Here is a 15,060-nt window from a genome sequence, read left to right on the forward strand (position 1 = left end):
TTAGTGTGAAAGGGGCTGATATTTTGTGTCAATGCTACCACACTTTGGCTTCAACACATTTTACTTCACACAAAAATGATGGAAAATGGCACGTTTTCACGTTTTTTTTTTTAACAAAAATTAGGCAAAAACATAAAAAAACAACCCTGTTAGAAACCAAATAGTTATCATGAATTGTGTTACACAAAGACAACACATCAATAAGGTGCATTCACACTGTTAAAGGAAAAAAACAACAACAACAAAAGCACTCATAGTAAGTGATGACCAATCCCAGGTAGAGACACAGGAAATGTCATAAATAACCCCCAAAAAAACCCGATCACAACAAAAGCCTCAGTGATTGGTTATACCAACTTTGTGGCCTTGGAGGAGGTAAAAATACGTGAGTGGACGTCAATCCTAACAGTAGGCTGAGATGCACACACGTACAAACACACATGCGACGTCTCAAAAAGATATTAAATATCAAGCTGCCAAAATTTAAATACAAACACACACACACGCACAGTCTTTTTCCTGTTAAGGGAACATGTTGTCATAACAAGACAGAAAAAGTGCAGACAAAAACAATACATGATTGCGTTGGAATTTGCTCCACCAACTCCACCTGGTAAAAATATGATTATGTTTTTAAAAAGTGGACTGGAAGGGTTGAGGGAATGAGAATTGCAGGCGTATACAAACGTGCACAGACACGCAAACAGTTTCAATCACGCTTTGTTAGTCTTGGTCTTGCATCACATTTATTTTGGATGTGATTCCTTAGACCACCACTAGATTGTGGGTCACTATTGTTTATTGTTTGACAGGATACTTGTCTAAAGAAGAATGAAACTAGTTTTTGCTTTTGATTTTTCAAAGTGACGCATTTCTTAAAAAGTGCTTTTTACAGCATGCCTTTTTATAATGGTCATACTTGGGTAAAATTATTGATATAGTTTGGGCAAAACAAATTGATCATTCGTGTTCAACACTTTGGCAAGCAAACTGACAGATCAATACACTCTAACTCTCGCAACGGAGGGGGATGGCCGATCTCATGCAACTGGTCCAAAAATCCACATAACTGACAAAAAATATATATTTTTTATATCTGCCTGTGAAATTTAACTTCCTGGAGCCATTAAAGCTTTTTTTCATTTTTTTTTTCAATTGACATGCATACTACAGTATTGATTACAGATATTGAGTATTTGATTGGATAAAATCTGTTATTTTAAAATGTCTGACAACTGCTATTTTGCCGACTACTATAGATTACGCATCATAATTTTTTGTTTTTATTTCAAATTGTTGAACACGATAGTTTCCACTGGGATGCATTTGATCAAAACCTCGCCTTGTGCTGTAACTAACTCATTTAACGGTAAAACTTTCCAAAATGAAAAAAAAAACTATGAGTGGTTGAGTGGAAGGACCAATTGATTTTGACGTTTACGCAACATTTGTGCTCCATTAGCATCACTTGATTCTCGCAACCCCATTTCCACTTTAAGTGTATCATCGATTTCCTGCTGGTCATCCACACAAAAAAAAACTCAGAAACATTCTAGAAAGAATGCATATTTGAAACCTTCTACTCCAGCTCCCCCATAATTTTTTTCTAAATAAACATTTTATAATGTGTATAAACAACTTAATGTAATGTTAAATAGCGAAGGTAAATGGGATTAAAACACTTTAATTTAGATAAATGAAAAGTTTGACCATTTAAGCATTTTAATTGATTTTAATCAGAATATCAAGTAAAAAATATATTTGAAATGAATTACATTTAATTTCTATTTTCAGGTAGATGGATGATTCTACTTGATTTTATAGAATAAATTACTATTGTTATACCATTTTCCTATGCTTGCCCCACAAGTAACATCTTTTTTTACTGCGTTCTGTCATTCAGTGTGTGTTGTGTCTTCATTTTTCTTCATTTGGCACCGTGACTAACACAATTTGAACTTGCGTGACTAACATAGCTGTAAGGAGCTGTGGCCTTTCTTGAACCAAACACACACAAGCATGCATACACACACAAAACTGCCCACTCATCTTCCCGTTACATTCTTTTTGTTTCCAAGGAGACAAGAGTCTACCCAACCGCACATGCACACACCTGCAATTGTGATGGAGGAGGGTGGGGGAGGGCTGTTTTTTTTTGTTCAACAAAATGACTTTAGAACCTCCCTTTAACACTCAGGCCCACACACTCAAGACTCCGACTGATTAGTACACCCAGACGCACAATTTACAGATGGGAACGACAAAATCACGGCAAAACTCGTATTGCTACAAACACACCAGGTTGTTCATCTATCCGTCTCGCACACACACACGGAAATGTGCACTTGGAATGGGTGTGTGCCAGTGTCATCATTCAGTAGGGCGTGTGAGTGTAGGAAATCTCGAAAGGTGACAAAACGTGAACTTAAATCCAACGCCATACACAACCAGAAGAGTGGCGGTGATAGGTCGAGGCAGAAAATGAGCGCTTGCGTAAATCCAGTGGTTGCATCCAGTTTGTAGGACGTTACCAGCGATTGTCTCAACGCTGTCCGACGTATGGGTTTTCCAGGAGGTAGTGGTATCGCGGGTAGTGGTCCAGCATGTACTTGGGAGCGTACATAATCTCCTTGGGGTCCACAGGCGGGTACTCCTGCAGCGAGCCGTCGAACCAGCCGCCGGTTCGGATCAGCTGTCGGATGTAACCCAGGTCGCGTTTGTCCTCGTAGTCGCCCCAGCGTGGGAAGTCGCCGTTCTGGGCCGACACCAGCTTATAAAGGATGCCCTCGGGTGAGAAGCACCAGGAGCAGTGCCAGCCGGCGAAGTGGAAGGGGCTACCCAACGACCACTGCACCAGGATGTGGCCCGTGTCGTTCTCGTACTTGCGGAAGCCCGCCATGGTGTAGTATTCACGGCGCCGAAGCTTGATGCCGTCGCCGTCGTAGACGGCTCGCAGCATCCCTGTCGTGCAGCCCGATACCACCTCCAGGGAGCCAAGCTGCTTCCAGAAGAAGCCGTACAGGGACTGCCCAAAAACAGACAGAGTAGATATTTTATCCAAGGAGTTTGGATTCACGCAGTTTCCGTTTGCGCGCGGATTCGATCGTTTCACCAAAATCAAAAGGCACACTCACCCTGCGCATGTGAATGGCGAAGGGCTCCGTCCAGCCATCAAAGAGTTTGAGGAAGAGGAGGCCCTCGTGGGCCGGAATCTCATCCGCGTCATTGATGACGAAGACGTCGTCCGGACGGCCGCCTTCTATTCGTGACAAACCATCGCGTGTCAGGAAGGTGCGAAGGTAGTCGTCTGCTATCCAGCCATCCTGTCGGCCGCCGTCGGGGAAATGATCCAGGAAAACGTACAGAATCTTGTGACGCACGTAGTCGTAAGTACCGTTCAGGAGAAGATGCAAAAAACTGCAAAGCATGCACAAATGTTTCAATTTGCAGTTAGACATACTTCAAAACCTACTTTAAGAATATTGAAATGTAACTTGTTGGTTGCTTGAAGATGTCACAGAGTTCTAATGTGGTTGGGGATCAAAAAGTTAGCATTGTGTTTTTTGGCGAAAAGGATGGTTGTGGTGCTATTTTATGTAAAACTTAAGTTGAAAAGAACAATAAACATGAGTGGGCGACAATGCAATACTGCAAACAAATCTACCCCTAAATAGCTCCAATTTGCAGTGTATTTCGATTTAATATATATTAACAAATTAAGACTACAGATATAAATCATTAAATTCATTAATCTTAACAGTGTTTTGAATGGTTTTCTTTAGGTTGTTGTAAATTGATACGTCAATCCTGATCGATTTTGTTACACCCTTAATCAATACATTGAACAGTCCCCCCTAATTGTGACATTATATAAGTCAGACCGAGCAACAATATAAAGTCCTCTCCTGTCACTAAAAATGTTTTTAAGGTCTTTTTCCAACCTAATTTTCTGTTTCTGTGCTCCTAAGCTTTTTCCCATTTCTTGCAGTTGGTATTCTATTACATTTCGTAAATTACTTGGCAGTGAGGTGGTCACCTGAGAGGTCTTTTTTCTCCGTAGGCTGTGAAGTTGGATTCACATACGAGGAAAAGGTCTACAGCTTGCGCCAGCTCGTGAAAGCGTACGTGAAGCAGGTCAAACTCGTGGTTGACATTAATGGCGTTGATGACACGCCGAGGGGTCTCTCTGGGCGTTAGCCGCTCCTTGGTGGGCAGGTTGGAGTGGTACACCATAGTGGGCACTCCGCAGTAGGGTCCATGCCAGCCGGGCCGGCACACGCATTTCACCAGCCGCTTGCCGCCCCGAGTTAACCTGGTCTTGGTGGAGGCCTGCTGATGGACCTGCAGAGGCTTTCGTTGGCCGGCGTTGTGACCGCTCTCCTTGGCGACGCTCGCTTTTTCAGCGTTCTCCTTGGGGCTCGCCACCTCAGTGCCCCGCCGAAAGCACAGCGCTCCAGCTCGCGTTCGAGCAAAGAACGACGTCTTGTCGTCCCGCAGCTGGAAAGTGCGAGTGTGCATATCGCCCATGGATTCCAACGTGTCCAAAGACGGTTGGGCTTTGAGAAACGGTGCCGGGTGGGCTGGGTCTTGTGGCGCGAGAGTGTGCACAGGTGGGTGAGGGTGAATTTCCTGCTGTGACTGGATGGGAAAAAAACATGATAGTTTTCCTTCTGTTGTAATCTATCTATTTCTTAATAATCTATAAATGGACAATTTGTGGATTTTATGCACGGGCATCCAAACTGATGTGTGCGGTCGATTGGTCGCCGGTCTTTTGGTCGCCGTCTTTTGGTCGCCGGTCTTTTGGTCGCCCAGACCCAAAACACGGGCGACCAAAAGACCGGCGACCAAACAAGGTAAAACAACACGGTCTACGCGTCAATAAAAGCCAACAATGGCCCTGAGCAGTTTCACTGAGCGGACGTGTGAGTGTATAAGAGTTTGTATGTACATGAGTTGTCCCCTTAAGAAGGTACGTCAGTCAGGGTCTTAACAAGTTCTCCAACAAAAAACAATAAAAGTATGGGAAATTTTGAGCTTTTCTTTAGCCTAATAATTAATAGGGCATTAAGTATGACTAAATAATAATTCATAGTTTGTATTTAGGGAATTTGAGCAACGATTTAATTGGTAATTATCAATAACCTTCCAGGCGACCAAAAGACCGGCAACCAAACGACCACGTACCCCAAACTGGTCCTCTAGGGTCGTAGTGGGTGCAAGATACAAATTCAACAATCTGGTGTCTTAAAAGTGTAATGAGTTGATTGCCGTCAGGTGCTGCTGGTTTCAGAAGAAACCCCACTGATTAAATTGTCCGTGCTGGATCAGTTGGAACAAAAACCTGCACCCACAGCGACCCTTTGTGGAAGTCTGGACACTCCTGGTCGATTGATTTTTACTGTATGTTACCTGAACGTCCACCCTGGCGCTGTCATCTGGTTTCTCCCAAGGGTGAGGAGGCGCCGGCACCTCCACGGCCCTCATCTCCAGTGCCCCATTGGCCACGCTAGACCCGGCCGCGACCTCATTCTGGTCTGTCACCCTCCCCACCGAAGCGCCCTCTCTGGGTTTGGTTTCCGACGAGCAGAGGACAGGCAGTTTGGGCGCTTCCTCGGGGTAAGCGGGGCTGAGCTGCGTACCGGTTTCAGTTCTCTTCTCTTGCCAGAAGAATCCAGTGACCATAATGATGGACTTGAGGTTGGGGTATGGTGCAGACAACTCACGCAGTAGGGACACATAATGGAGGGCCTTGTAGTAGTGCAGGAAGGAGATGACACACAGCCCCACCGTGCACAGCAAGAACACCCTGTGGCGCCGCATTCTCATCCTGCAAAAAAAAAGGAAAACAGCTCAGAACAACCAAATATGTTAACATTAATGTGTAGCTAATAGCTTGTTATGACAATATAGAATGTTTCGAATATACAGTGCAATACAATGTAAATCTCCACACTTTTTTTCATTAAAAAACGTGAAAATCGTATTCATGTAAATATTTTTGAGGCACAATGTGAAACCACCACATACTTCAATTTCAACTCATATTTGAAATATCAAAAAAGGTTCTTTTTTGTTTCGTTTTTTAAATCTCACAATTCATGACACTAACACCAGGTCACTGTTTTCCCAACCGTCTCTGTAAGTCTGTTATCCATTTGCAAATGTTTGAGGAACTTTAAACTGGAAACTTCCCCTTTCTTTTCTTCTTTGCAATTTCGTGCTTCACAGATATGTTTTGATAAAAGAAGAAAAAAAATCTGAGCTTATACCAAATATCTAATTGTGAAAACATTTGCATTTTTGGGGTACTTGTCTTAGCCTTCAACCAATCATTAAGCAGCATTTTGTCTTAGCGTGACACATTGGCCAATCATGTTTTATTGCTTTTATTTAGCTTCTGCATTTCCCCTTTTTTCTATCCTCCATTTGTGAGTTCACGGGTCAGCGGCAGGCCAAAGGAAAACATGCAGAGAAAAGCCTGCGTGCTAAGTGACTCTTAAATAATGCACGTGTTGAGTATGAGTGTGTTTTTCTTGCCATCTTGATGGAGTTTAAACAGAGGGAATCAAAGGCAAGGTGCAGGTCACCACGATGTAACCATATTTAAATCAAAGAGACCCCATTGTAACCAGAGAAATACATGTCTGGCTTCAAAATTCAAAATAATAATAATAAAAATGTTGTTGCACTTTTTTAATGTGCATTTTGGCATCATAATCTTCATTTCCTGCCTGGGTGTATGTGTGTCTGCCCAAAGCAGAAGCAAGCCGGAAGACAGCTCTATCTTGTCCATTCTTTTTCCTTCTGTCAACATCGACTCTCTTTTTGTGTTCCTCTATAACTTCGCTTTAACACACTAACAAATATCCAAGTGTAATTACACAACGTGTCAGTGAACACACCACTGAGCTTCCCTCCCCCACTCTCTCTAATAAAATGCTGCATTATATTGCTGAAACAGAGAAGCCTGCAGAGAGCGTCCCCCGACAAAAGCGCTCTTCTTCTTCCTCCATTCATGAACAACCCTGCCAACCAATAGGGGGCCTTCAGTTACATGAATAAAGACAGAGCAGGGTCTAGGGCATCCTGGCATCACCTTAAGTCTCCAATAAGACACTGTTTTACTGGCATTGCCTTAAGCGTTCGGTAGGCTTGCCATATTGCTTCATCTGGGGTATCAATTAAGGGTGGTCTTCGGGATTCGGGGCTCTGGGCTCGTGGTCCCCGGGATGTTGGCATCGATGGGACGGGGGGAGTTGCCACCATAGGATGGGGTTCCTCCCCTTCCCGGGGCCTAGTGGGCTGTAGGAGTCCCGCTTTGGCGGTGGTTGGGGGTCCGGATGGGTGGGCACCAGTGGTCTTCTCCTTTAGGGCTGGTTGGTGGTCTGGGGGACCACCTTGGGTCCTGGGAGGCTGGACCTGTAGGTAGTGGGATGTGCCACACTCGCTCCCCTCTCATTCTTAAATCTTTACTTAGTAATTAGATGTTTTTACACTCGGGATTTTGGCCTAGCCACCACTAGGGGGCGTATTGTCAAATGGAATCTGTGGATTGCTTTAATCTAATGACTAAGAAAATACAGAAAAACAACAACTTTCACTCTTGGGACTTCATTTGTATTTACACAGCCATTCACTCCACATTCACACAGTTTGTGTGTCTGTGTTCTACTGTAGCACAGCACACAACAGTGCCTGCACACCCCACTACACACTGACAGACACCACTGCACACACATGGACTATTGTCCGTCACGTGTTTCTAAATTACTCTACCATGGAGACTTCCACTTTTGCCAACAAAAAGACCAAGAAAGGTCCGTTTTCAACATGCTGGCTAAACTGCACTGATGGAATACCATGTCTGTTTCCTGTGTTGACATGTTTGGGGAGTTGGGTGTGTGTATTTCTGTCTAAGTGTTCGCGCGCATGAACAAGACGGCTGTTGATTCCGGTACAGTGGCCCTCATTGTTTGCGTGTGTGTACATTTGTGTGTGTGCGTGTGGGAGGTCAAGCCAAACCCAGTAACTCAACACTAAAAATGTGTTTTGAGTGGATTCGAAATGGTGACAGACTTCTATATATCTTATTTCCAATCAATTTCATCCATCCATCCATTAATCCATCGCCATCCAGTCAAAAACTGCAGTCTTCAGGGAGTGTCTAAAAGCACTAACGGAAATGTGTTCCAAATTTCTGTAAATAAATAAAGTAAATAGTATTAGAGAGGCTATTAGGGCCAGAGAATAGGATTGTTACCTCCTGCTGGTGGGCAACGGTAACCGGTGGGGTCACTGGAAAATGGCTCCAAAAAAAATTGTGGAGTGGAAGAAGAAGGCTTTCTTAATGTCTTTTTTTGAAGGCTCAGTGACCATGATAGAATGACACACAAGCCTTTCCCATATGCCGGAAACTGAGGTGAAGTATTTATTGATAGTAATCTCCAAGAAGAATTGCGGCGCTAGGTCCAAATTCCTGGAATGTTTGGGATACAACAGAACCAGACTTGCGGGGTATTTCCATGTGTTCCCGCATAATTGAAAAAAGTCCAGCACATGCTTCTCATTTAGGAAGAATCTTTGTCAAAGCATTTCTCGGCCAAAAATCATAAGTAGTGGCGTGCATGTTTGACTTACACCGTGAGTTGGAAGTGTCCTTACACTCATGCTTGGACACTGTTTCAAAGGGCTCAAAAGAAATCATTAATCTAACATGTGAAAATGACGTAAGAACAAGAGTGACGTTTCTTCACAAGAACTGTATAATAAAAAATAATTAAAAAATCAAAAAGGAAGCGTCAATGCATGATAGCGGCAAATAAACAGCAACAAAACGAAGATTGAAATCAGCCGTACTTCTCTATTTTTTTCTCATAATTAGGCAAACTAACCTCTGCAAACTGCAGGTGAAGGCAAATAAATGTTGGACTGGTTCCATTCACGTCACAATAGATTTGAATGTTATCATTGTCATGGGAATACTTAGAGCTTTCATTATCAGGATAGTGAATGAAGTCCTGCTCGATGCTACACATCATTAAATAGAGTAAGGAGGAAAAAGAAAGCAAACCTTAAATATGGACAAATGTGACTACCAGACCTTCCCGTACGGTGTGTCCTTACTCTTAAATAGTTGAGACTGAGCATGACACAACTTGACTGGCAGCAAGTATATACAGAATGGATCTGGATTTCTTGGTAAGACACCTAACACAGCGAAATGCCTCACATTGTTACCCTGGCATTTTTTGGCTGAGTGGAAAATGACATTGTGAGAAAAGGAGTATTTTCGGGGGGCAGCCGAGAAGAGCGAGGAGGACACGGCGGCGATATTGTCAAGGAGAAAGCTTTTCTATTTTGGCTCTGGTAGGCGGTTAAACTGGGGCGAGCTGTCTGACAGCACCGAATGAGGGGTGGGAGTTAGAGGGTGGCTAGTGGTGGTGTAAGGCAGAGTTGAAGGGGGGGAAGGCCTTATTTAGAAAACTGGAGCTTGGGGAAAGGGCTGGGGTGGGGTGAACGGGGGGCTAAGGAAGGAAGGTGCTGGGTTGAATGTTCCAAGGGACAATCTGTGGAAGGAAAGGTTTTAAATTGTATTTCTTTCTTTTACAAAGGTAAACATCTTTCCAAACAGAAGCAACGCACAGATTAAAACGCAGACATCATTAACATTTTTTGCACTACTTTGAGTTTAAAATAAAAAAATAACATCAGACCTTAAAGTTTCGAGCCAACCTATTTTACTTGAATTTTCAAGTTTTGATGGAAAACTTACAAAGTCATTGCAGAAAAGTTAGTTTGTTTAAGTAAACCGAACACGGGTTAAGATGATGGTTATACTAATAATAAGCAGGATTTGAAGATGGGCAACTGGCTGACTATGCTATGAAAAAGTGGTCTTGGGGACTGAATTCCTACATAACTTCCCCAATGCAAATTTTACAACCACTTTCCAAGGCTTGCAAATGAAGCGAACCCCCTATCTCTCTTCCGGGACCTGAGCGTCTCAGGCGAGTGTCTAATTAAATCAGTCAATTATGTGGCTCGTTGCTTGTGGCAATAATACGTCCATTTAAAACAAATCTTATCAGGGCAGGTGCGACGACGACCCTATGTGAGCTGCTCTTCTTGGCTCCCATGAGATCAAGCTCCTGACACCTAGCAACGCAACGATAAGGCCAACTTTCCCGTGTTTGGAAGTGCCAGCGAAGGGTGAGTGGGAGGTCAAAATAACAGGAAGTATATGTGTAACACACACACACTCACAAAAATGTAAGCAGGCGCATCTGTGAATGTGTGGAGGTAAAATCTGCACAATACTGGGTGATAAACTGCAAAAAAACTCAAATATTTCAAAATGAGGTATTTTATTCTCTCTAGGAAAACTGCAAGCACAGGCCACATCCTGGTGTGTGTGTGTGTGTTTGTGTGTGTGTATGCCAAGCTGGAACACAGCTTAATTGCCACAGCAATAGCGGAATAAAGCAGGAGCAGGATGTGATTTGAAACAAGTATTGTCAGAATACCAGAATTGGGATTTCGCTAGAGTACGAGCAAAAAACACCTCGATACTGGTACTGAAAGGAAAAAAAAACAATCCTAAAATATGTTTTATTGATCAACTGTAACTTCCAAATATAATAAAGTGCACCATGCAAATTGTCTTTATTTCAATAGAGGAATATGGTGTTTTTTTGGGAACTACTGTATTGTGCTCTACTTGGCCACTAAAAGCCAAATGATTGCCAATTACTATCAGTTAGGGAAAATATAGCTTTTCATAAGATAATTTGCACTCAACTTCTATTTAAAGGGAAGCGTTTGAAACGAATCACAAACTGATACTCTTTATTTTGCGAATTCGGTATGTTTGTCGCCGAGGTGTTAGGCTATGTCGCAAATATCTTTAATAACTATTGTTAATTATGCTTTTAGAAAATATATTTATTTTTTTCTTAAATTTCGCTGGCTGGAAGTGACATTATTGGTGGAAAACATATGAAGGACTGGGGAAAACATGCAAACTCCACACAGGTAGGTCACACCCTGAGATTGAACCCTTGACCTCAAAACTGTGAGATACAAACCACTACAACACCGTGCCACCCGTCTTGTGTGATCTTGACTGAAAATCCCATCTTACACAAACACATACTACAGTCGGTCTAATTATGCTGCTGGCAAGGAGGTGAAATACACAACTTTTCAATTTTTTTAACAAGGCCACGCCCCTTAAAGACACTCATCTGCCACACAAAAACGCTGTACCAACTATACAAATACAATTACAAAATGTATTTCCTTTGCATTCTTTGTTTTCCTCCAATACAGGATTTTTTTTTTATCAAAACCTTAAAAATATAGAAATAAAATGAAACATTTTTTGGTGGGACGGTACATTCAAATGGCATTTAATTTATTTCTAGGGGAAAACAGAGATTCACGAGGTGTTAACAGTTATGCTGGCTTCATGATGCCGGTAAAAAAAACTTGACTTGATACATATATACTACTGTTCAGTGGGGTTGACTAACTTTCTGTTTTCTTAAAACAGCACAAAGAATCAAAGACAACTGTAAAATGACAGTAATCTAAAGGAGAATGATGAAGGCAATCATTGAATTGACGAACAACCTGGTTGTGATTCATCCCAATTCTATAGTGTGACTTATAAAACATTTTAATTACATTGCCTTTTATTAATGTTTGGATTCAGGTTTAAAATTCTGCACTGTTTTTTTGTGTGTGTATTTTTTAAGGGTTGGGGGGGGTTCTAGACCATTAAGTGCAATCGTTCACTTCAATCAACAATCTTAACTGAGCCACTGTCGGTTTTAAAACAATATTTCACTACCTCAAACAGGCATCACTATATAGGAGAATCAAGCAGGACGGTAAGAGAAGGCCATCTGTCCTTCTTGTTATGATCAACTTCATCCAGCATCAAACGTGCACGCGAACACACAAACACACGGCGCACTATCTCCTCTTACCCATCTGTGCTTGTGTCAGATGTCTTTCATGGGTCCACTGCGGATGAGAGCCCGACTGGTCGTCCGACTCTTGCCCGCCCAAGGCACCGCATCCCCGGCTAGGAAGACCAGGCTGCGGCCGGGCGAAAACACTGAAGATCCGGGGATCGGATGAGCTCCAATCAATGACGGCGTTGACTGTAATCCTTTATATCCTACTTCGTAAGGATGGAGGGATGTGGAAGGATGAGGCGGTTCGTTGTGATGGTTGGTGGCTGGGGTGGGGGGAGCCTTCACGGGGGTGTCGACCGCCGATGTCCTCTGTCCTCTTGGCCCGATTTGGGTGCGTGTTTACCGGCCTCCGCAATCCTTTCCTCGGTCCTTCTTCTCCGTCTTCCTCGCCAACCGTTCAAAAACAAGAAAAATGGTTCTCGTCTTCTTCTTTTCAGCCCCGATTGACCATCTTGACTGCAGGTTGGAAGGAAGGCGAATGAAGGCAGCCAAACGAGAAGAGAGCTCCGCCTTCCCCCGTCACGCCGCCGCGGACAAGGGGCGGAGGGGCTGGATTGAGGTGGGGGGTGGGATGGGGGGCAGAAATATGAGAGGGGCTTGCAGATATAAAGGAGGAGGAGGAGGAGGAGGTTTGGCAATGAACGTGTATGTTTTTGATTTTTTTCCCTCCTGTGATAAAAGGGAAGACCCTCTCTATTAAACCACAAATACGGATTGTATAGCTCATGCATTCACACATCAGGATTCCAACGCACATGGGAACATGAGTAGCCCAGACCTATTTTTAACATTTTTACCTCCAATTTGGGAGGTTGGGGGGTTACTTGGTGGGGTGTAAGAGCCAAGAGGCACCAAAGTAGGTGGACTTCAGACTTACATTTTGTACTGTACACACAGAATTGCTATTTTGTCAAAAGACTATACGTACTTTCAAAACAACAAAAACCTACATTGTTGCTTATGGCAAAGACTGAACAAGCTGCCAGGCGATTGGTTTGGCACAAGACAAATAAACATTCATTCATTCATTTTCTGAACCGCTTGTCCTTACAAGGATCGCAAGGGGTGCTGGAGTCTATCCCAGCTGACTTCGGGCCGGAGGCAGGGGACACGCTGAATCGGTGGCCAGCCGATCACAGACAAAACAACATTGACGTCAATTTCATACTTTTTGTTTTTTCGTACAATTCGTACACTTTGGAGTGTTTAATTACCCTACAGTTTTTTACTTTTATAGGCAACCCGAGAACCCACATAAAAAAACTATGCAAGCACAGTAATAAAAAAAAGTTATGACTAAACATTTTATCATTTATATTATGCATTTTCCATTTAACTGGTGAACAGTGGTGTGTATACCACGTGTCATCTGACATTAGTTGGGATAGGCTCCAGTACATTCGGTGCTCTCCCCACATTCTCTGTCAAAACTTGTCAATGCATGTAAAATAGGCTGACTTAAAATGTCAAGTTCTGATAACTTTGTTTTTGTAAATAGTGTACTTTGTAGTATAGGAAGGATTTAACTTTTTTTGCCCACAATGGGCAGTTCACAAGTTGTCCAGTACTGCTCCAGTTGGATGAAATCAAACCCTCTTGACAATATTGCACAATTCTCTACCATATGTTTCTAAACAAAGTTATTAACATGCAGTAAATACTAAAAAAACGTACCTTTTTGTACACCAGCCTTGTTTTTGAATAAACGAATTGTTATCCCGACTTGCTGCTGTTTTCTAAGTGACTCTCATCACATGTATTGTTAAAAGCAGAAGGGTGTAAGTGGGTGATTTGAGAAGAAAAAACGTCTTGTTTGCACTCTTGAACACACCCACTAGAAAGCTTGTAAAAGGTGAACTTGAAATGTACAGATAACACACCTGGACAGTTAAGTACAAAAGTCCAACTTACTAGTTATTGACAAGGATGGCCACATCCCTGAACTATAAAATGCTTAGAGACCAAAAAAATGGAAATAGATGGTAATTTTAATAAATAATGGAGTGAAAAGTGATACAAGGTGGACTTGTCTAAGCTTGCTGAGTGAGCATAAATGTTCACATCTCAGTTTTTTTTTTTTACCTAATGATGTTAAAACAGGCACATATTTTGAAGCATGCTATAACATGGCATTGAAGTTTTTTTTGTTTTTTTTAAACTTCATATTGCTAAATACTGTTTTCATGGGGAGGATTTTCAGAAAATTCTTGAGAAGTGTTACATTAGGGACTATATTTCCGTAGAATTTGGACAAGACACATCTCAATCTGTTTTGCTGGATGCTTCAGAAAAAAATGGATGATTTCCAATGTATTGCCAAGCAAAACTCTTTTTTTAAAACCTGGTTTACTCATAATGTAGAGGACAGTAGATATCTATTAAGTTTTAATTGCCAAAATAAATTGAGAAAATAAAGGTAATGAATGACAGGTCTTTGGGTTGTCATGGCGTTTTTTATTTATTTAATCATCTTATATCGTTATCATCTTTGTGTTATGATGGTTAATATATTAAACTGCCTATTATAAAAGTTCCACTCAAGTAATTGTTTGTAATTTGTCGGTAATTGGACAAGCTCTCTGAGACTGGACTAATACCTGAAAAAAGCCAAAATGAGACTAAAAAGCAGCTGTGTGAGATTTATAATTTTCTCAGTCGTCAAGCAAAAAACAAAACATGGAAGCAAACCAAAATTAAAGGTCTACTTTCTGATCGATTGTGCATTAAATGAAGTTCCAAATGCAAGAAGAGTAACAGTTAAAACATAATTACCAAGGCTTGTAAGCGGGAGGACCAACGAAATGCCATAAATGAGACTTGACCTCCTCTCTACAAATCCCACCAGACTTTTTCAACATCTTCTCTATTTCCCCCATTCAACACCAATTACGCTAATTAAAACCACTTTTTAAGAATTGGGTTACAGCCTGAGTGGAAAAAACTCCAACTAATTACAGCTAAATGGCGCAATTAACAAGTGTGGTGTTTGAGTCCAACAATAACCAAAGATGCTGATTAGAGGCTTCTGTGATAGTATTATTATTCTTAAAGGTCGTTTCTGGTGGCTTTTTTAAAA

General features: G+C 42.0%; 2 protein-coding genes across 4 annotated transcripts in view; both read right to left on the reverse strand.

Annotated features, from left to right (window-relative positions):
* Window positions 1-7,991, reverse strand: part of LOC144077651 (tubulin beta chain-like) — a 65,015-nt gene extending 57,024 nt beyond the window's left edge. The window contains exon 1 of the mRNA XM_077605545.1: window positions 7,979-7,991. The gene's annotated coding sequence lies outside the window, so the exon portion shown is untranslated. The remainder of the gene's footprint in view (window positions 1-7,978) is intronic.
* Window positions 1,275-15,050, reverse strand: mgat3b (beta-1,4-mannosyl-glycoprotein 4-beta-N-acetylglucosaminyltransferase b). 3 transcript variants are annotated; one of them, XM_077605530.1, is made up of 5 exons: window positions 14,757-15,050; window positions 5,413-5,830; window positions 4,037-4,638; window positions 3,135-3,417; window positions 1,275-3,025 (listed from the first exon to the last, which is right to left on the reverse strand). In XM_077605530.1, exons 1-5 carry the CDS (start codon window positions 14,858-14,860, stop codon window positions 2,543-2,545), a joined length of 1,890 nt encoding a protein of 629 aa, XP_077461656.1. In that variant the 5' UTR covers window positions 14,861-15,050; the 3' UTR covers window positions 1,275-2,542. The 3 variants fall into 3 exon arrangements, with proteins under 3 accessions (XP_077461656.1, XP_077461658.1, XP_077461657.1); XM_077605532.1 differs by lacking the exon at window positions 14,757-15,050 and adding an exon at window positions 13,659-13,765; XM_077605531.1 differs by lacking the exon at window positions 14,757-15,050 and adding an exon at window positions 11,994-12,619.
* Window positions 15,051-15,060: the final 10 nt, after the last annotated feature.

The sequence above is a fragment of the Stigmatopora argus genome, chromosome 7 (assembly GCF_051989625.1).
Source record: "Stigmatopora argus isolate UIUO_Sarg chromosome 7, RoL_Sarg_1.0, whole genome shotgun sequence".
Taxonomy (NCBI): domain Eukaryota; kingdom Metazoa; phylum Chordata; class Actinopteri; order Syngnathiformes; family Syngnathidae; genus Stigmatopora; species Stigmatopora argus.

What these genes read in the sequence shown, in the direction of transcription:
- mgat3b (XM_077605530.1), bottom strand. Translation starts at nt 14,860, where the DNA reads ATGGGGGAAATAGAGAAGATGTTGAAAAAGTCTGGTGGGATTTGTAGA. An exon ending in CCTCCCGCTTACAAGCCTTG is followed by an intron (nt 5,831 to 14,756) that starts GTAATTATGTTT and finishes TTTTTTTTGCAG; the next exon opens with GATGAGAATGCGGCGCCACA. An exon ending in TCGCCATTCACATGCGCAGG is followed by an intron (nt 3,026 to 3,134) that starts GTGAGTGTGCCT and finishes GTTTTTGGGCAG; the next exon opens with TCCCTGTACGGCTTCTTCTG.